The sequence below is a fragment of the Micropterus salmoides genome, unplaced genomic scaffold, assembly GCF_014851395.1.
Source record: "Micropterus salmoides isolate LMB-PRFRI ecotype aquatic unplaced genomic scaffold, ASM1485139v1 Ms_hic_scaffold_23, whole genome shotgun sequence".
In the NCBI taxonomy this organism is placed as follows: Eukaryota; Metazoa; Chordata; class Actinopteri; order Centrarchiformes; family Centrarchidae; genus Micropterus; species Micropterus salmoides.
This window is the reverse complement of record NW_024041484.1, coordinates 16,579,278-16,602,745: the sequence shown is the minus strand read 5'-3', so window position 1 is coordinate 16,602,745 and position 23,468 is coordinate 16,579,278. Positions and strand designations below refer to the sequence as shown.

At 38.8% G+C, this 23,468-nt stretch overlaps 1 protein-coding gene across 3 annotated transcripts in view; it reads right to left on the bottom strand.

Annotated features, from left to right (window-relative positions):
• cacna2d1a (calcium channel, voltage-dependent, alpha 2/delta subunit 1a) overlaps nucleotides 1–23,468 on the bottom strand; it is a 98,097-nt gene that overhangs the window by 53,754 nt on the left and 20,875 nt on the right. For all 3 annotated transcript variants that reach the window (XM_038738745.1, XM_038738746.1, XM_038738747.1), the window contains exons 3-4: nucleotides 22,855–22,971; nucleotides 4,258–4,317 (exon numbers count right to left, since the gene is read on the bottom strand). In XM_038738745.1, the coding sequence (XP_038594673.1) occupies nucleotides 4,258–4,317; nucleotides 22,855–22,971 (177 nt within the window). The remainder of the gene's footprint in view (nucleotides 1–4,257; nucleotides 4,318–22,854; nucleotides 22,972–23,468) is intronic.

The following is a 23,468-nucleotide window of genomic DNA, read 5'->3' as shown; positions in this document are numbered from 1 at the left end:
ACTCAGCAAATTGAATGGCAATCTGCCATGTGTGCAAAGTTGAGATTTGATTGAGTGGTGTAGGTGTGTAAGGGTGTTATGGAGTGCCTAAAATGGAAAGGTTTTAGAAAGGTTTTAACCTCAGAGGAGCACTTTACCGTACTTTGGACAGTACTTACAGTACTTTGGACACAAAAGGTCAAAAGGAGCTAGTCTGATGGACAAACTTACAGACTGTTGCAGATCTAAATATACTTAAAATGGCTTTTGTATAATCTATAAAGATAACAGGAAGTAAATAAAACTGTCATACTTTTTTAAGGTTTCATCTGCAACTGTGGATATAATTTGAATCTTACTATATTTTCTTGCAGGGCAGTGGTCTGTGACACTGAGACCACTGAGGATCAGTTAACCAAGTGGTGTTGTTTTGCTCTCACACTGCTGGGCTTCCTGTCAGTACACAGGCTAGTAGGGCGCTAACGAGCTAGCCTAGCTGCTGACATAAGAATGCCCTGGAGCCACAGAGCTGGTTCACTGATTCTCACCACCTGCCTACCACTTCTGGAGCTGCAAGCCAACAGGATGGTAACGCAAAGGGATCTGTGACTCCTCCTGCTACTGCGACTGGTATCTTAGCTTAAGCAGTTTGTAATTAGCTCACAATAAGTGATTAAGCTGTATAAACTGTGCCAAACGCTAACATCTGCAGGTTCAAATATGTGCAAAGAGCACTGTAGGCTGATATGCAAAAAATACAAACAAAAGTGCTGATAACAGGAGACTGTGCCATGATGTTCTCTGTCAGGTCATGTTACTGCAGACGATGTGCACCTTAAGAGGTGATGATGACACTAAGGTCACACCACCATCACACCCTTCAGGGGAGGCTATTGTGTGCAAGAACACTGTATGTGTGAGAGATGGAGAAAAGCATATAGTGAGGGGAAGGGTTGGAAAATAAACTACGCTATTAAGTATGTGGCATGTTGTGGTGGGTGTGATGTGTACTGCCAAATCGGTGTGTATGATCTGTCTTGTCTGGATAAGAAGATGCTTGTTAATGTACTGCGATCCAATCTCTGCCAGGTGTAACTGCAGTTCATGTTCACCTTTGTAAAAATCTGATGACTCATTCAATGTGTCATCCACTCACTGAAAACATGATCTGCTCCCACGAGTTAAGGTGCTTTTCCCTCACATTCACAGCAGCTGCAAACACTGGTCTGTCAATGTCATAAAAGATAACCTTTTCCCCTCAAATGAAGGTTAATACGGGCTGTAAACAGCAGCGTAGCACAACATTCTGGGCCCTATATACAAGCAGTCTCTGTGGGCCCCCTTTTCTCTCTTGGTCCCTGTCTCTCATGCTCCTTTAAAAAATGTTGCCAAATAATTAAGCTAACAACTGTACACATTAAACTGTGGTGGTGATTAGGGTAGTCACTAATGAACCGTTATTACCACATTTAAACATGACAAAAAACTCTGCTTTCAAATAAATGATAGCCTTTACATTGCCGTATGTAGAATTTCAGTACATTTCATTTATCTTTGTGTCCAACAGTGTAAGTTAGTGGTTCAAAGGCATGTAGGCCTAAAAGCAAAATAGTGAAAACTTTAAAGTTCAAATTATGATGCTGACAATAATTTATGTTCTACCCTACTATGCAAATATGCACCAAGCTAGATCCCTGTCTTCAATCTAAACGGCTGATATTATCTTTAACCATTCTTTAACTGCTAGTTGTGCTCACCTTTCTTTTGGAAGAAATTAGTTGGCAACTGTTTTCCTTCACTTTCCTTCTTTTTTTTTTCTTTTTTGGTACCTTGACATCCCTTTCTTGGGGATAGACATGCCTGTCAAAAGGCACATTGATGCTCCAGCATCAGCCCTCACTTTGCTGGATGAGCCCGTTTAGAGATGAATCCCAGTGGACCATTTTAAGTCTTTTGTAATGGGTCAAAGGGGCCTCAAGGCCTCCACTATTTTTATTTTTTAGGGGGGTATAGAGTTCTTAACCGATTTATTCAGCCATTTCAATTTGTGGTCCTTGGTAAATAGTCCCACTTTTTCCCCCACTTCGACGCCCTTGGCTGTAAAGTTTCCTATTAGATGATGTGCAATGTTAATCTTTGACAGTGTCACTTCCCAACCTACTCGCACATTTAAATGAAATCAAATCAGAATGCAGACAACAACAACTAATATAAATACGTAAACACAAACAATGTGATCTCACGCAAGACATCTTGAATTTTAAGTGTAAATAGGGCCAAAGACATTATATTACACTGAACAGACACATGCAAGCGTGGTATTCTATTGCAGCAGTCACACCTTTTGTGTTAAGTGTTTAAAGTCAGCAGGGGGAGGTGCCCAGCAGTACTGGCCCAGTTATCAAAGGTGACAGAGAACAGACGCATGCGCATAAACACACACACACACACACACACATACACAGCACACAGGATGCTCCATTTGTTATTTCAAATACTCATGAGTTACTGATCTGATCTTCATGTTCACATTACAGAAAATATGAAATCTCACACAGATCGCCCACATCCCATGTTAAAATAATTTACTGGAATATTTTGAGCACAAAATCACGCAGCCTCTGTGCTTTGTAAAGATATCCAAATAAATTCACACAATTTTTTTCTGTTGATGTTAAAGGCTGATATCCAGCTAGCCTGAGGCAGAGACAGCAGTGTCTCCACACACAAAGCCATCACATTCTCTTTCTGACATAACTACAACCACCTATCAATAATCTATCAATTGTAGAGGTGAAAGACACTGCAAAACTCTTATCGCTTTCCAAATAATACAGATCTCAGAAGCCTCAGTACATATCTGCAATCTATGTGGCTCGATAAAGATAAAATACTTAAGCATGACGTAACTTATCAGTTGGTTAAAACAATTAATTTCCCAACACCTATCTGGTCAACAGAAAAAGTGCCTCGCTTGTGTCTATTTCTATGCTACCAACACAGAGCACTGGTCAGACATACAGTAGCTTTGCCATGGTCAGCTTAGACACAGCACAACATGAAATGACCAACAAGTTATTTCAGCTAGCTAGCTTATTTGCCAAGTGCATAATTTCACACACCAAATTTAGCATTATGAAATGTGCTACTTCCACTCATTCAGACTTCTAAGCAACATTTCAAAAGTCACAACACTAAGATGTTCATACATAGGACATATCCATATGAATTAATTCACTACATTTGTACAGAGCTCTGAGCTAAACAGCCTACTTCTTGCACATTTATAGCAAGGTTACACAGCAACTAGCAGCCTTAGTGTAAACCCGTAAGGCTGCTTTTAAGTATTCAGTCTCTATATCCACACGTCACCCACCTATGCTTATTTAAAATGGAGGTATATATTTAATTGGTTAAGGTATCAGAAATCCCCATACCATTAACCAAAAGCGTATTACGTTAGCTAGCCAGGCATCCTGGGCCAAAGGAATCTCAGTGAGTAATACAGCAGCTAAATGAATCTATCCCCAGAGAGGATATTTCTTTCCACATCTTCTCAGTGCAAGACAGCATGCAAGAAGTTGAATAGTGGGAACTTTTAATGGAAAAGAATCATTAAGGTTTGGCAAACAAGTGTTCTTTAAGTAATAGGCTAAATGGTGAGGTTGAAGTTCTTGCAAGTTCTTCGCCCACAGTGTGTACACACAAAATCATTTGTCATTTTTTAAATGGCTGCCAAGAGTGTGAGGATTTTCACATTTCAAAGCAGGGGAAGGAAATTTGCAATTTGCATTTATTGTGAAAAGGCCGGAGCTGAAACACTGGCCGTGAATACACGACAGAGCTGTATTGTAAATCTGAGAGACTGCCATTGTGGAATGGGATTCATTGGACCAGCAATTGGTTAAAGTAATTGAATGAGTAAAATAATAGTGTGTTCATATTATTTGCTGTACAATCTCTTCTAATGTATTCTTAATACTATGATGAATGGACAATGTCAGAAGGTGAGCAGTGCGTGTGTCTGTTCATAATAAGCTAATAAGCATTCCTGATTGCTTTTGCTTTATGTAAAATAATGAAATTCAATCTTGTATAAGGTCATTACAACACTATAGTCATTGTAATGATATTTGCCATCCAATTATTACATATTGGATCATAAATTATATATCTCTCCTCCTGCTCCTCTTATGGAGTTCATGGCACCAGTTGATCTGTATGTAACGCAGATAGTGTTAATGAACATATCAGAGCAGGCTCCAGCTTCTCACTCACCTCACTGTCGTCCCGCCACACGTGCTCCATTTGTAACCTTTCTGCTTCTGATGCCAGCCTCTGAGAGAAGGAAAAATGAGGAGGAGAGAGTAGATAGAGAGAGGAATACAGTATGTTAGACCTTGTTTAATATTCTCCTCAAAATGTAGAACTGAAGATCTTTTGGCTCTAAGCCTACATTACTGTCAACATCATAATAGCTTGGGCCCCGACTCTCACTTTGCCCAGGGATGACAGTTTTTTCATTTGCTGATTTAGGAACTTAAAAGCCATGAGCCACACAGCTAGAGAAATCTCTATACTAAGGTGATTTAAAAGTATGTGAAAAAATAATAAATAATAATAAAAATATGAATAATTAAATATCAGAGTTACATATCAAGTCAGACATCTAACCCTATGGTAGATCAACAGAACAGTGTGTTCAAGGGAAAATACCTTATTTCCTGCTGAATTATCACCTACAGAAATCAGTACTAGCTGTGACACAATGCTGCGCTAAAATTAGACACCCACCTATTCTATCTTTTCCCAGATCTGGTCTTAATGACTAGGTTAATGGGTTTATAATGGGCTGAGCTTTTAATCTGTACCTGGTCCAGAAACGCATTGTACTATTAATTTCCCCCGGGAAATATGGCACTAAGGGTTTCAAGTCACTCAAAACGAGCAGACATATGATAGGGGCAAAGGAGTAAATTAATTTATGAAATGAGATGAGGAGGGTGTTGAAATAGTGAATTGTTGAATTATCCCTGCTGTGAAATTAGACAAGACAGTCACAAGAATTAGAAAGGCAGAACAAAGTCTTAATCGCATGTGGGGATATTAGTCGCAGTGTTTGGGTGCAAAATCAGTGCTTAAACATGAAACCAACTGTGCATTTTGCTTTGTTTGCAATTTTGGTATCACTCATCCAAAAGCACTACAAATCCTGAACCACTTGGTTGATATTATTGTAGCCTTACAATAAGATAAAGTATATGTACTTTATCTGATTAAGAAATCAGAGGGACAACAGTCTGAGATAACAAACGAAGGGGAAAACCATCAGTCATCTATATTGACTCCAAACATAGAAGTCCAAACAAAAAGACATTTCCATAGCAACAGTGACAACATTTGCAAGCCCCTTGTTCCTACACGGCTCTTCCTTGCAGCTACTGCTTAATCAATTGGCCCTGAAGCAACATTTTGATAATGAAAACCCCCCTCCTTCAGATCTGGCTTCAGATCACTTGTTATGCCTGTACACCATACCATACGATAATGCATGCCGGGGGCTGACACTCTTGTGGTCTGAAACACAGTTATCTCGAAAGCCTCTCAGTTTTGTCTCATTAGGGGGGAAATTTAGAGCAGCTGTCAGAGATGGTGGGACATCGCAGCTAGCAAAGGAGCAAAGGTGAAATGGAGCTGTGTGGGTTGGTGTGGTTAAGGCAGGGGATAAAAGCGTCACTGCATTTTGTTTACTATAAACTTTATGTGTTTGTGTGCACCTGCAGGAATGTATATGTCACATAAGGTGAGACAATACAGACAAAAACATGCACACATTTTTTTTACTACACTTTGTCTAATTTAGTCTCCTAGTCTCCTAAATACGCCAAAAGTTATTACATAATACCTCATTTACATATTAAAACTAAAAGTCAGAAAATGTATAAAGTAGTAGTAATCAACTGAGGAAGGTTCTTGTATGTTTGGAGTTTTATAATACATATCTTCTCTCAAAATGTGTTGGGATTTTTGGGTTAAAAGTGATAATAGTAATTGTAAAGCCCCTTGAGGCAGAATTGTCATCTGTGATGTCGAGCTGTATGAATAAATTTGATACGACTTAACTATACTTTACTGTATACATCCGCCCAATTGGTCATCCACCCTTCTATCCTCCTTGTGAATCTCTATGCATCCAAACGAGCATTTTCCAGTTGTTTGAGGAATATGGCTCTCGACAGGTGGGTCATGGTTCACAGCTGCAGTGACTTAATGGAAATATACTGTCAGTTTCCAGTTAGGTCATTATTTGTGAAAAGAAAGATCGGGGTGTATGTTTCAATCAATCTAATAAAACTGGTTATCTGATGCTGTGGTCACAAACCCATCGATGTTGATTTACTCTGGAAGCACTGCTATTCAAGCTCAAAGCATCATCAAAAGAATGAAATACAATAAGAGGTCAATATGTTTTGAACTGACACCATTTTCTAAGGTGAGTGTCAATATAAGCCACAGCAGCCACATTTCTTAGGGAACAAATAGTTAGTTTTTTAAAGTATGTTTTTCAAGTTTTCCTTAGACTTGTATCCACATAACTACGCTGAATTTGGATGATGCTTTGAGCGCTTGCAAAATGCTTCTACAGTGTAAAACATGATACAGGAATTTAGTCAAATCAACTTAAATTTTAACATGAACTTAATGCAAAGTTTATAATTTCGAGTTAATTCAACTTGAAATGTCTCGTTTTCATTTTAAGACCACTTCAGAAATTATAAACACGAGTTCTTTTGACTTGATACGATGATTTAAATGACTGGCGGTACATTCATTCAGTTCATTTGATTTCAATCAAGTCATTACATTAAGTTTCTTAGGAAACATGAGCCGCATATAGTGGACTATCCTAGCTGTACCTAGATGCGGACAAAATGGTGGACCTCCACGAAAGCACCTCTGCAGTTGGCAGGACACCACTTGATCTCAGAAAGCAGAAGATGGTCTTCTTAGTTTCCATTTCGAATTAACATCTGTATTACGCATGTGCAGTAAAGGCGGAATGGCGGAGGTGCCTTTCTGTACAAAAACAAAACTGTGTTCACTCTGTGATATATGATGTAAGGAGAAGGAGACTAAAATGACTTGAGGCCTCGGGAAAGGAATTAAACAAAATGCTTGATTGCTTTTCAAGAAAGCGAGACATTAATACACGAATACAGGAGATGGAGAAGATAAACGAATAAAGACTTCATTGATCAATCATTGAAACTATGTTTGTTTGACAATCATCAAGTCATTTCTTCATAATATGCACAGTAACTATGCCAACAAATTCTGTTATGTTGAAAACTTTCTGCACATTCAGAATTTCTCCCACTAATCTGTGTTCTCTGACAAGTCGTAATATAACGAGACTAACGTCATCATTTAATGAGCAGTCTACTTGCCCTTTACTCCGCTGTGCATTACGTTTTTGAACCGCTGCTAGTAACGTTATCCTCTTCAGACCGTTTGACCGACACAGTTTGTGACTGCATGTTACGTGTGAAACCGAAAGTAAAAGAAACACTTCTGATCAGGCAGAAATCTCACCACAAATCCACACATTAACTTCAGTAGCTCAGATAAAAAGCGGCACACAGTCCCAAACAGAGCAAGGCTGGCTTCAGCTTTTAGATGTTTAATGTTGCAAAACTTTACCAGCTACGTCACCATTTGACATTTGACTTACAGAGTTGATTCGCTCTGGGAGTCTTATAATCTTATCAGTTATACATTTGTATTTCAGCTTGTAAAAAAATGTCAATTGCGCGAGTCTCGCGAGGCAGCTTTTTACCTGATGAAAAATCTCGTCACAATTTAATCTCGAGATCTCGTCACTCCCCTCCTACTGACCCTGTGTTTGACTCCTGCCAGCCAACAGTTACAGCTGTCAGGACAGATTTCCAGCAGCTGTACACACACACACGCACCTGCCCACAAACACACACACACTAACACACACATACGCATTCATTAATGAAGAATCTCTACAGCAGATGAAGAGGTCAAATAGTCAAAGGTCAGCAGCAGTTGCATTGTCTTCCGCTTATCTGCTCTTTCATGTTAAAATTGCGGTTTCTTAGCATTGATCTCGTCACACCTTTAAATGGTGTCAGATTTATAGTGTTAGTATAGTGGAACTGCCACGTCAACACATATCAGATAATCAATCACAGAAAGTGAGATGCAACACAAATTCACAAGTTGCGAAGTATTTAAAATTCAGAAAAGACCACAACCCATTACTAGAATGTGCTAAATGACAATAAATAGGCACAACAAAAATATGGACTTGCTACTGAGCTGGCATTACATTTTATGATATCAGCAAGCTGCTATGACTAACGAGAGCATATTGCTGAGTTGCAGAACTGATAAAAAAGATGGTCTATGTCTGGTTCATGTTGAGAATCAAGAGTCAGTCTGTGGTTTTAGTTCCTGTATGGAGAACATGGACACATCTATCTCTGGTGACATCTATTCGTTTTCAATTGCTGGTGGGGGTAAAACCTTTTGTTTCTTTAAAGTCAAAAGCACTTAATATGTGCCGTCATTGGAGCAGAAGAGACCTGTAAGTAGGGCTGGGCAATAAAACAATAATGATAATTATTGCAATATATTTTTCCTCAATATCAATATAATAAATGTTCAGTATATCGTCAATAAATATTTGGTTTAATTCATTTGGATCACAAACAAATTGGCACTTAATTTTTCTATTAAAATATTTATTTTGATTTACTCAAATTTTTTATCATAATAGTTTTGAATGTTCGCCCTCAGACATGTGAAGTGATCCTCTGTTTGGCATCAAGTGTTTTTCCCATTCTGACCATTAAGAAAAGTTTAACCACATAATTAACCATATGGTTTCTTCAATTTTCAGTCAGGAGAAAAAAGCAGCCTTTGAACTCAAAGGAAATAACGATTTGACATATATCGTGATAATTATTGATATCGAATGATATGAAATGTTTTTATTACCCAGCCCTACCTGTAAGTCAATACGAGGTTTAATGATAAATAAAATATATCAAGTCCACTGCACTGCCTTAAATCTCTACATGAAGATTGAAGTGGAATTAATTTTGTTACAAAAACAAATTTGATTTCCAAAGAGCTTTTTTCCCCCACGTCAAATAAAAAACCCAAAAGCAAGTATAAACCAAATAACTGATAAAACTGACCCAAAAGTACATGTAAATACACAATATAAGTTGTTTACACAATGTAGAACAATGTTTCAAATGTAAGTGACTGAGAAACAGTTTGTGCTACAGCCTAAACATGAGAATATTAAAAAGAAAAAAATGTGAATGTGTAATGTATAATCCATGTGTGTTTGTCTATAACACAAATACATCTTCCCAGTGGGGACAAAGAAGTACCCTGATCTCTCTTGATCTGTTCTCAGCACCAGAAGCTTCTTTTAAACACAGGTTTTGCTCTCTGTACCTTTGGTGTTTTATTAGATGACGATGCGGTTCAGTGCTTTCCAGTGATGAATCCCCGCAATAAGTTATAATGGAGGACAGACTTGTCTTGAGTCTTCATGCAGGAGGGGAAGGGATGCAGAGAGGGCGCAAAGCAATGAGAAACAAGAGCAGTTACTGTAACTCTTTCTCACACACACACACACACACACACACACACACACACACATCTCCCTCAGCTGTCCAAAAGCATCCTTTATGTCTGCGATCTAAGAACACTGGATGATTGATCCCAAACATTGTGCTCTGCAATTCCTCAAATTTTTGTAAGCAACACACAGAGATGTACTGTGTAAACATGCACGCTTGCTTTTCTGACACACGTTCCTGGCAGTCTGATTAGAGCATCTAGTCCTTCCAGGACAGAATACACACACACACACAGACAAACACACACACACACACACACACCTGCAATCTCACTGATGTGTGGGGAAGCACGGGAGAGCAGAGGAAACATGAGCATCTGCTGTTGTGACTGGCAGCACTTTAGTCAGATCTATCCTGCTCTGCCTGTAGGGAGCCAGGAGGAGAGTGGTGAGAAAGAAAAGGGGGAGACAGAGAGAGAGAAATACATTTGCACTCACTCACACACACACACACACACACACACACACACACACACGCTGGCTGGCACAAGAAAAGTAAAACAATTGTAGAGTATAGTAAGTGTATGTAAGCCCCATTACTACTTCCCTGGTCTTTTAGACAGGATATAGCCCTCACCAACATACCAACTTTGCAGGAAGTGACTTCTTAAGAGACTGGCACTAGCCTCGATATCCACTGCTGCTGCTGGTTTGACAGCTCATCTCTCCCTCCTCTACAGCAGGCTATTTGTGTGCCAGCTGGCTGAAAACAACTCCCAATTACAGCTGTACCCTGTTCTGCACACACAAAACTATACTCACACACAGATTTACTGCTTTTTGCCATGTCTTGAAGTAATGTCACAATATCTCTCACCTTGGATGTGGCTTTTAATATCACTCTTCAGTGATCGGAAGAAGAATTTGTTTAATGCTGCCTCCTTTAGCTCCCACTTTGTATGCGATAGTGCTGAGACAGTGCTTTGGCAACAATGTTTTGAGTGGATTTATTGTCAGCAATCATTTCACAACCCAATTTGTTTAAATTTCAGTGCTCATCACACCGAGCTGTTGTTGCTATATCAAGCTGCCAAGAAAACATAAATCTAAATTCTACAGACGTAAAAAATAGTCAACTGAACATCTAAACTATAATTTTACACAGCGCACAACACATTTATTCTGTAGAACAGCTGCTGCTGTCTATGCCTGATTGGGACTGAATATGACAGGGGGAGGGAGAGAGAGCAGTAACGAGTGAGACACATCCATTGTGCACTCCTTCTCTGTATGCATATACTGTACATCTGATAAGTTTCATGTAGGAAAACAGAGATGACAAACACAAAGCTGGAGCTGCGGAGACACACAGAGAGTGCGACAGCTGGGCTGACAAAAGCAGCCAGACACACACACACATACACACACACACTCCAGGAAGTGATGAATAATGAGTCACTGGTGGCCAAAATCAGCCAGACACACATACACACACACTCCATCTCTATCTCTATCTCACTGATTCAACTTTTTCTGCAACATTATAGACATGAAATATTAATAGTGTCTAGTGAGAGGGACAGAAATATGTTTGCACGACATTGCATCACACCAAACAAAGGATTCCTTAAAAATCAATATTTTGCAAAGTCTGTGTGAAACATGCATTGCACAGCAGTAAAATCTCACTCATCTCTATCTGGTTTATGGAAAAGTTTTTGTGAGCTGGTAAAAATAAAATAATACATATGCTTTGAAAAGGTTGTGTATTCGCCAAACCATCTCTTTTTAGCTTCTGTGCACCGCCCCCTCACTGCTAACTGTGTATGCATTGTTGTTTATGGTTGCCATTTAGAAATATGTTTCATACTCCTCTGGCAAGCAAATGTAGAGCAGGAAGGCAGCCACTTTGGCTCAAAGCACAGCGGTCTGAGCTTAACAGTAGAAAGGGGAACTATAATCGAGGATCTTTGATTGATACAGAGAGGAATCAGCCATTTTGGTTGCTGGACGTATTATATGTGAAACCACAGAGTTAACTTAAATTAACAGAAACACTTTCTACAGATATGGTGAAAGTATGTAGGTATAGGTATGAATACCTATGAATAATGTATATGATTTACAAGGTACTATTTAAAACTACATATTGTTATATTTTATATTTATATATATGAGTAGCATATGTACACACATTATACGGTAATAATAAAGTTTATAGGATATATAATAGAAATGGAAGAGATATAAGATAACATGATCATCGCTATAATGATTTATGTGATATACTGTGTCCATAAGACATTATAACAATTGTTATAATCACTTACAAACATGCATTTGGCGTTATAGCAAAGTTCATAATGTATTATGTCCTTTTGATTTAATGTTTTATAACTAATAATAATACCAGTTTATATCAATGTGCGGCAAGAATCTCCGACCATGTTCCATAACACATTATAACCACCGACTCTGCCTCGTTATAAATACACTTTAGTCACCATGTTGAATTAGTGATATAAAATGGAATAATAGCTTATAGTAATGTTTAAAGTTATATAGCATGTCTTTGTTTGCTTTAAGTAAAGTCTTAAAATGTCCACCCCTGTATAATATATTACAGGTGGACATAATCCAAATGAACTAATCATAAGAACTTATAACACGTCATTGTTTGCTTTAAGTAAAGTGACACACATTTTGCGCAGGAAAACTTTTATTTATGTTTCTTCACTTATGAACAATCTGTGTGAATTCTGAACATTTTGCAGTTTAGCACAAAAACACAACTTAATTACATCAAGGACACTAATTCTCAGGGTGGTGAGAGATCGCTCAAGAGAAGACCTGTTGCCGACCTTATAACATCATGTAAGAAAAGGCTCAGATGTCACGGATAAAAGGCGAGCCTATGGACAGGCCCTAACAGATGAAGTGGATAGGAGACATCGTGGCAACCGCTCCACAAAACGTATTAAAGGACATTTTAAAGTGATTGAATGGGAATACTGGTTGGGTAGTAGGGATGAGAATCTCTTGGCAGCTCACGACTACTTGATTACAATTCAGAGGGCAGTGATCCATCTTGATGCATCTTTTTTTCTTCATAGAAAGTTACCTAGTATTATTATATAGTTATTTAAGCTATGCAATGTTAAACAAATGTATGGCAGAAGGTTGCGTGTTCAGTCATTCAGTATTTTTGGATTCTTTGTCCCTGAATATATATCAAAACCACACTGAAAAACATTGAAATAAATATATCTGTAGAGTTTATTTTTTCCTTCTGTGTGTGTTCCATAAATATTCCCCAATTCCGTAATTGATTATGAGTTATAGTAGCATGCCATAGTGCCTTTCAATTTCCCCCTTCCCTTCATTTGGCTGTGACTGGAGGAGGTCATATTTTAATGTCTCAAGACTACTCACAATATTAATCATTCCCACTGAGATCACTATGCAACAAGCTAGTTTCTCTGAGAGGTCCACTGTAGCCTGGGATGCCATCAGCATAAATTACCTTGCAATAATAACTCCTTGGCATGTGGCATGAGTAGAAAATTTATGTTGTTTATTCAGCAATTTTGAGATAATAAATTTCAGAAGCATTTCAGTGAGAGCTGCTTTTAGAAAAGACATACTGTGTAAAGTGACTGATTGCATAATAGACACTCTTCAGGATGCCATCGGAAATAGAGTAATTATAGCAGATGATCTCTGAGTACAAGTGGATATGCACTCATTGGAAATTGTACAAGGAAAACTGTTTTCACTTTATTGCACAACTTAATAAAATAACCCGTGAGTGAGGAGCCTAATGAGTGTGTATGTGTGTGTGTCTACTCTGTGATTAGGGCTTTAACAGCAGTGTCTAATGACTCACAGCATGTCATCCAGTGTCAGTTTAATAACGCACTTCTAGACACTGGAGATCAGTGACTCCTCAGTAATTACGCACCACTACACAACGCTTAAAAGAGCTCTATTCAAGAGCTCACACTGTTGCTCTCATCCTTCTTAGACAATTTAATGAACACAAATGCTACTAGAAGGGCAATTTTGTGTTTAATGCCTTCATATGGTACATGATGGAGAACAAGGGTACTTGAATGAAAGTGCCTTATGAAAGAGAATGAGAAGTGATTCATTTTGGGAGTGAGGAATCTGTTTATGATGCCCACGTTGCTTAGCGACCAGGGTGTCATAGTAACCTGCAGCATCCGTGGTCCATGCACTGTGGAGAGCGAAAACTCCCATGCAATGGGAATGCAAGAGACCCGAAACATTGTAGCAGAGGCCATCTTTCTCCTCGGCAATTAAGAGTCGCCTCGAACCTGTCTCTAGATGTTGATGCCAACAGCACTCTCACAATTAAGAAACTTTGGTTTCCAATCAATTGCTTAGGGTAATTTAAACCAACGGAAGACGCCAAGGTTGGAAAACAACTGTTGTTTTTGTTTCCAAAATGGTCACCAGTTGTGGCTCAGACTCTAGCGGACAGCCAAAGCCTTTTTGGATCTGCTGCCAAAGCACTAATGTAATCCCAGGCCTGAAATAACCCTCACCAATCAATATTCAAATAGTACAGTCCTCAGCTGTCTGTTTTATAGTTCTGCATTATCTGTTCCTCTTATGATCTTCCTTTCTCTCTTGGATGGTCACTTTCTGTGTCTTTTCCTTTAAATTTCCTCATAAAAAATGTCTCTGGAAACAACATTGCTCTCTCTTTTACCTTATTCTTCCTTTTTTTCCCTCTCGGTTTCTCTTTGATTTTAATCACATCTTCTCTGCAGGTCAGTCCGCTCTCTTCAGTGCAGGCGGTCTGTCGGGGGGAGGTCTTGGCAGGCCGCCATGTCCCCCTTAGCTGGTGATTTTGTCAACAAGCATCCCTCAAGGTAGGTACAAAGCATCACAAGGAGTTCCTTGAAGGCACTCACACAGAATAACCTTCCCCTTGTCCCAACAAGTCAGTCCTCTCTACAGTATTAGGCCATCTTGAGACCAGCCATCAGCTAGCGTAATCCTCCTTGGCTTTTTAATGTCATGAGTTAAGACTGTAAGGTTTTTACATTTACAAGGACATACAAAGGATGTGTCACTACTTTTGCAGATATTTTATATTGAAAGAACTGCAGTAACCTTTCAGATGTAAAGTAAATGAAACTTGTGTCAGTGAACTTCATGTATCAAGATCAGTAATGTAAGTACAAACCTCACCAAACTAATCTTTTCTCCCACACTGTGCTTGTAAATCATTTTGCCGGTTCACAGGTATCTATTTTTATGGGCGTATGCAACTAAATTTGTTGCACTGTAGAACCCAATAGACTTCTATCATTTTGAAAGCTGACACATCAAAAATGATGGAATGTATGTATGTATGTAATTGAATTAATCCATCCATCCATCCATCCATCGTCATCCGCTTATCCTGCATACTGTATGTAATAATTATGGCAAATTAACCAGAGTATCTACTAAGTTTTGTGCTTTACGTGATACTTAAATAAAAGAACTGTTGTAGCCAAGATAACAGTCACAGCCGCATAAGTTTCAGTGTCCATCTCTGCATTGTCTGTTTCCCTGGCAATAGATTTGTACCTCTGATTGGTTGTTGCCAACTGTCTGTTGCCCCAATTAGTTGCCCTGTGTCTCACCTGGTTGCCCATTGATGGGAACATTGCCCGCCAACATTACTCTAAAAGTTGCTCCATGTATCATCATCTTAAGATCTCAGTCCTGGTCGACACCCATGTTACCATGGTAACAGCAAGTGTGGTTTTATTATGCAAAAACACTCCTTGATCAGTCAGAAAAACACACAATCGAAAAGCAACAGATATATCTATTTACAGTGCAACCACGCAAACATTGCTTTAAAAGAGAAGTCAGTGAATAATGCTCACCGAATCACAAACATATCTGAACGACATCAGCCCAATGCTTTTATTTCACTTACTTTTAAGTGGAATTATTAAGATGGCTCAAAAATCATGTCATTATTTTCTTGTCCATCCAGCTCATTCGAAGTGCTCACACAAAATTTTTTATTTAGATTATATTTACATGCCATTTTAAGCTATTAACATTTAATAGATTTCAAAATGACTTGGTTAAATTTTTCCAGTGCGTTTTGTCTCTGTTGCAGATATTTAGTATTAGTGGCTGTGGCATTCTGCTTTGTAAGCACCACAAAATATTCCTCAGTTTTATAATAAATGAAGCTATCTGGAGATCTCTGCTGTTGTCACTGTAGGAAGATAAATGACCTATTCCACTGAGGGAAGTTAACCACAGGCACCATCAAAGAGTATTGGTTAAGAGGAACAATTCAATAATTAATGACAACAGAGTGTATATAGAGAGGCGACCCACTGTCAAGGCAGGTTAAAAAATAGAAGTTCAGGTCAATGTAATGAACAAATGGACTACAGGTGTCTGAGTGTGGAATCTGTGTGGTGTGTGAGGTCATTCACACCAAATCAACAGGCCACACCTACACCTATCCTGTGGCAGTATACATGTAATAAAGATAGATGTAATGATGGAGGCAACCGGAGCATAGTACAGTGGCGGAGTATCTGAGTCATAGACATACAAGAGACAGAAGCTGAGTAAGAGGAGGTGGTGGTGAGGCTGTTCATCCTTAGGTCAGTTTCTTTGATTAAGTCAGTCAATTAAACCAGAGGAAAAACTCTGTATACAACTCTAAAAACTATTGGTGATGCTACTCTGTTTTTGTTGTTGTTGTGTAGTGATGAATTTACAATGATTTCATATTTTTTGTGATTTTATGTCAACAGCCTGACATATTGAGGTACTGCCAGAACGGCAGTAACAGTAATTTAAACACTAATTTTAAGAATTCTTTGATATACATTAGGAATGTCTTTCCCTCTAAGTAACAAACACACAGGAAAACATTCCTGAAGCAGTCATCACTATGACCCCATTTACACAGACATTTACATACCCTTCTCCTTATCCAGAGAGAATATCCAGATACAAATTGCATGTTGTTAAAGTCAAATGGGGTCTTTAGTTTAAGATAGAGGCACCAGAAAAAGTAGATGTGACCCTCTCACTATTTTTTTCTCACTATTTTTTTTTATCATTTTTGGTGACCAGAGGTGCAAATACAACAGCGGAACACAAGCTGGAGCAAGGTGAATACTGTATTAGTAGGAAGACTGCACCCCATAGTGGGGGTCTTCTCTGAGGAGAAACACTGTTATTAACTTGGATAGAAAAAAGCAGATGCACATTGTAGCGTCACACAAAAAGGAATTTAATGAAGCCTAAATGCAGACGCTTCAACAAAGCCTTCCTCAGAGAGCGAAAAAAAAAAAAAAAACTTTCAGGGGCAACAATGTCCTGTTTTAAATTTAATGTGTCAGGAGATGCCAAGTTTCCTGTCCATGCAACCAGATGAGAAATGACTTAAAATATAATGATTTTAGTGCACTTAGGTACCAGATTCTGCAACTTAAAATACAATAAAATGTCTTTTTGTGCTTATATTTTTGTTACTGTAGTGATTAATAAGGTTCCATTAATTTAGATATGTCTAGGTATGTTGACATGTACATGATGATACCTCTTCTTCAATTAAGAAAAGCTTGTTTGCTTACATGTATGGATAAATGGTACGACAAAAAACAAACATGCTATGCTGGTTTGTTTTCAACACTCTCTAAAGTACAGCTATAATGGAGAGAATAGCCTGAAGATGATCGAGAAGTAGGAGATACAGACAACAGGCAGGACAGAGAGAGGGCATCAAATTTAACATGTAAACATAAAATGTCCTTACTTTCAGAATAATTTTTTCATTTTAAACTGTGCCCCCCCCCCACACACACACACACACACAAACACAAACACACACACACACACACACACACACACACACACACACACAGGAATAAATAAGAAAGGACAGAAAGGGAGAAAAGAGGAACACACGGCAAGGCAAAAATGGGAAAATGGGAATGAAGAGTGACAGAGAATTGCGGTGAAGTTATGGGAAAGGAAGTTACGAGGGAGTTATGAGCAATGAGTATGGAAGGACAGGGTTGGAGGGAGGAATTAAAGAAAAAAGGCGCAGAACAGGAGAGATAAAGTACCATATGTGACAAGAATGTAGAACAAGAGGAGAGAAAGGATTTAAGGGATATGAACAAAACATCCCAGAAAGGCTAAAAACTAGGGAAAGGTGTTTGCACTTGTGTGTGTGTGCATACAGATCTCCAGCATTGTGTAGCCTACGTGTCTGTAAAGGTTTAGCGACTGTAATCTCCAGAGTTGCATGAGCAGTGAAACTACAACAGCAGCAGCCTAAAGAATCTGACTCATCTTCTAAAGTATCAAAGAGATCTGGGAGACAACTCTCAGTCTGGCGCACACACACACACATCGATATCACTGTGTGAAAAAAAACAACAATCACCTACAGTGCATTGCAGGTTTTGTCTGCAGGTTTTTGCCGTTCTCTCTGCACTGACATGGTTTCTTTCCAGTTGGGAATTCCAGTTTCACTTGACATCCTTTTAAAGGACAACACATTCTGAATGCAGAATATTGTGGCGCCACATAAAAGAGGCAAGTTCTTTGATCACCCATGAGTGGCATGGAAACAAAATTATTTCCCCAGTCAGATCACCAACACTTTGGCAACACTGACTTGAAGTGGTTGAGACAGAAGGGTAAGAAGTGATGTTCCAAACACTGAATAAAAGAGTAATTGAGTGAGTGAGTGAGTGAGTGCTATACATTAGGGGCTTTTTCATGCATTTACATAAAAAGTGAAAAAGGAAGGAAGGCAGCAGATCTAAGATCTAAGAACTAGATCTATTAAACTATACCACACACCCCACACATATCATGTAGAACTAAACAGCAAAAAAGTCCTTTGAGACACCGGCTACTAGTGCAGACTCAAACTCAACAACAGTGCAGATAGATGGTAGACACAATCTGTGATCGCATCAGTGTTTCTAGGACATCTTTCATGGATTGGAGGCAGAGCTGACATCAAGCAGAGCGTAATGTGTAGAAAAAAATGAAAACACTCTACTTGTCTACTTGGGGTAGTGAAAAAAAGAACAGAAAAGTAGTAATAACAAAGCAAAAACCAAGCCTCTTTTTTTAACTTTAATGGACTGACCCAAGTCTGTAGTCAGATTTTCTGAATTACTTTACTGGAGAGAAGAAAATGAGCACTAATATCTTCAGCTAAACCGACTCTGTACACACAGCAGCAAGATCGATACCAATTATAGCAATAACTGATAAAACTGGAACAAACTTAAAACATACTGGATTTTTGAAGTTATTGGTGATTGCAGATTATACAAACAACAGTAGCTCTTCAGCTAATGTGTTAATTAACACAGCAATACAATTACAAATTGGTATGACGGAGATCTTTAGCTCTATACTCCCCCGACATAACTCAGTGTTAACCACTGCACTAGATTATCAACACTGCATTGTCAGTTACTTGAAGGGCACATGTTAACATATAGTTCTGATTTATATTTATTGAGTAAATAGGGTATATTTTCACCTTCCTACTAAGTCAATCATTGTGTTTTTACAAGTATATGATTGTCTCATTTTGCAAACTATACATTTGGCACGTACACTACTGCAGCTTTACTTCCTGTTTTGGCTACTGGCTAGAACTAAGCATTTTCTTCTCTCTGATTACTTTCATTGCTTTTACTGTATTTGTGACCTTATGATACTTCAAACAAGTGTAAAGGGAATGTACTGATCTTTGTTTTGGAACTATATTTGTTTAATATGGGAAGAGTTTGTAGTGGCTAGTGTGCACTTTTTCTACAGTTACAGTCGTCATTGCTAAAACCTTGCATTTAACAGCTGAAAGACAGGGAAGTTAGACCCACTGTGAGAATAATAATAAACATGATCTGTGCCAAAAATGTTTTGCTGTGATGAAAAATTGGTCTCCCTCTAAGTAACCACAGCTGCCAACATTTGAAAGATTGCATGTCAAGGGAGCACCGCCATCAAACGCAGAGATTGAATTGAGGTGACAGGATGGGCAGATGTCAGATTGATGGACAGCAAATTTAAGCGGGCCCCTGATTAAGTTAATGACAGCAGCCATCATTCTAATTGTGTTCCGTGACAATTGCTGGCAAACACACATACACTCAGACACACATGCGCATTAACAAAAAAACACTTGGAAAGCGTAGCCAGATGAGACAAGTTGCCCTAGTGTAAAGAGAAATGCTACCAGTTAGAGAGGTGGTGTCTATCCGGCTTATTTCAAGTACAACACAGACGACCTATACAGCTGCAGGGGGTGGAAATACAGACGACTTCAGCAGGTTTTAAAGTACTCAGGCATGATGTCTTATAGTGTTCATCCAAAATTTCAATTTCAACTTAAACATTTAGTTTTTTGGTGCTGTGATTAACTTATTTCTATAGATATACAGATCATGTTACATCATAAAGAGATCAAAAGCAGTCTATAGTTTGACCATGGGCTGTGATTGAATAAAATTGGGGTCATTGCAGGAGATTGCAGGAGAATTCCTTAGTCCAAAGCAATGAAACTGGAAAAAACTCTTTGTGCTTTCAGGTGTAAATAAAATGATAATCTGACCACAGGTCCGTCACCCTGATCCCCACCAGGCTTTACACAAGTCTCACACTGCTTGACTATGATATGAAAGCATGGGTTACTATAACAGGGTTACTATAGTATAGTCATAACTATGAGGTGATTATGACTGAAAAAGATACCCAACTTGGTTTAAACAATGTTGTCCAAAGTGTTCCTCCAATATACTACTTGTCCAGTGTTGCAACAATTAACCTATGAAACCATGATGCTCCCAAACTTAATATTAAGTCTTCTAACTTCGGATTTTCATCATTTTCAAGTGTTGTGAGCTGTATTTCACAAGAAAAAAAGCAAACACCTAAAAAAGCATGGGCTTACCAGTACTGTTTATCAAGATTAACAGATATCAATCAGTAAACATGCAAAGTGTGTTTCCATGCCAAAATGGCCCAAAATTTCATGATACATATCACAATATCAAGAAGAAGAAGACATACTTTATTAATCCCGCAAGGGGAAACTATCAATGTATTATTACATATCTACAGTAGAGGGAGCAGGTCAGGGAAAATCTACCAAAATGCCATTAGCAGTATCTAATCACAAAATAACTAGAATTCACTGTAAAGGTATCTGAACGTTTGTGTACCACAGTCATGTGTGGACAAGAAGAGTGTGTGGCCTGTTGAATTGTATTGTGAGAGGGCAAGATCCTGGAAGGGAGGTCTGTAATAGGCTTCTAGTCTTTTGTACACTGCCTCATTGGAGGTGTGGCTTAGTGCACTCACAGACTTCCTATTACTCTCCCTCTACTCATCATCGTTTCTCTCTCATACACATCAGGCCATTCAATTTTTTTCTCTCTCTCTCTCTGACAGAAAGGCAAAACCTTTCACACAAACGGAACAAGGAATAGACAGAGAAAACAGAGAGGGATTAAAGAAAGATAAGAAAGAGATTATGACAGGAAACAAAAGGACAAGGATGCTGAAGGCGGTAAATTAAAGGGAGGAACACTTTATCACATGGATTAAAACCAGTGCAGAGAAATATTAGATTAGTGTAGGTCAGGTCAAGAACAGATGCTGCAGTCGTCCTTTTGCTACTTCCATTTCAATTCATGATTCAGCTAAGTGGACACAGCAACTATTTATGGTCCCTTATATAAATTGATCGCCATAAAGCTGGTTCAGCTCTACTTGATTACACAGAACACCATTTACAGTAGCTAAGACGCCACCATGGGCCATCTCCTCTTCAATGCTAATACAGTGACAAGTAAAAATTCTTTCTGAGAGGAACAAAGAACATCAGCATATGGTGTGTTAGCTATTTTAAAAAATATATATTATCCCTGCCTCCCTTGCTGTTTTCACACTTCCAGCAAAGAGCTTAACAACTGTTGTTAACTTGCGCAGGTGAAATACACAGCAGATGGTGATGATAAAATGGAAGAACAGACCCTGTAGTTTAACATCTCTATTCTGCTGCCATCAATTTACTGAGCAGTTGTGTGTCCCTTCAAAGGTGCGACAAAACACAAAAACGTAGTTGTCTTGTCCCTCCTCCCCTGCTAATTATTGGAATGTAAGAAAACAAAATGCTCGGCTGGATTGATGGGGTAATCAATGAGAACATAACTATGACACGAGACTGTCTGGCTTTAATTGGATATTTCTGGCTCTGGGAGCTAGATTGATTGAGACAGGGAGCACTCTGAGATCCTAATTTAGTTGGCCAAATACTGTTTAAACTAAGGACCAGTGAAAGGTTGTACAAATCAATTTATCTTGTTGTTTATAGCCATGCTATCAGCCCTGTGAGGCTTTACTTAGGATGCTAACATCAGCATGCTAACATGCTCACAACAACAATTAATGCTGACATGTTTGTAAGCATGTATTGTTTCCCATGTCCACTATCTTAGTGTTTAGAGTTAGCGTGCTAACATTTGCTAATTACCACTAAACACAAAGTGTAGCTGAGGCTGATGGGATTGTCATTAGTTTTGTAGGTATTTAGAAATAAACTAAAGTAGTGGGCAATTATTGGGAATTGTCTATTTAGCCATTCAACAAGGAAGAGTTCAGCTTCATGTGGTGAACACTGTCACGAACACAGTACAAAATGAGAGCATTTGGCGTACGTAGCCTTCATAGCATCTTCCTTCTGTTTGGTTCAGACGAATGACCCATGAAACCAGCCGGTATGTATTAGGTATGAGGGCAGACTCAGTTCTGTTACAGGTTCTGTAACATTTTTCCCCAAACAGCAAAGTGATATAAAACATACACAAAATGAAATCTTATATATATTTTTTGGCATGTAACAGCCGAGGCTGGTAACTTTAAATAAAGTCATCTAGCTGGAGGATGTCTGCTTGTGTTGGATCAGTGCATGGCCTGAAGCAGTGTCTGTGTTCCAGTGTGTGTTCTGATGTGAAATGAGGAGAAGCAGTCTGTTTTTGTGTGTTTCCTTGGACCTGATCTCACAAACAGAGTATAATTTGCATTGTATGTTTCCATCTCAAACAAAAAATTAACAGCGTTTAATGGTCAAGTTGATGACAAAGAAGATGCAATAATTCCTTCTCCCCTACCAGAAGCAGGGTTGCCTCAAGATAATGTTAGGAGCTCACACTCACCTTTAGGGCTTCGGAGCGGTTAGCCAGCAGTCTCTCTATATTGCCAGCAGCTGTCGCCACCAGTTCCCTTGCATTGTTGGACCCAACACTGAAGTGAGGTCTGTGGTTATCATATATCTGAGACATTCAGAGGAGAAGAGCAGGGATAAGAGGTGAGCAGAACTTAAACTTAACAAAGCTTTGTCTGTCCTTGATGTAAGTCTTAAGCAGTAACTATGTGCACAGACTGAAACCATTCTTGCATTAAAAAAGGAAACAGTAAGGCCTACGAGGAATATGTGCTTATAAAAATCTATATCTTCTAGGCATTTTATGCTTGGAAATAAGACAAAATTAGGGGAGGTAGATATGAGGAATGACAACAAAGGCCCCTGTCTAGACACAAACCAAGAATGTTCATGGTCGCTACTTTAATCCCTAGAACCATACACAATAAAAAAAAAAGTCTTTGATTGGCCCATGCAGTGGTTGCTTTGTGTTGCATCAAAGGTTGAGCCAGATTAAACTTTTGCCAGATAACCCTGCATTTATTTTGCTGGTGCACTCTGGGCAGTCCAGTTCAAAAGGCTTTCACAGGAAAAGGAGAGTGCCCGGTGCTTACAAATGTCCATCCC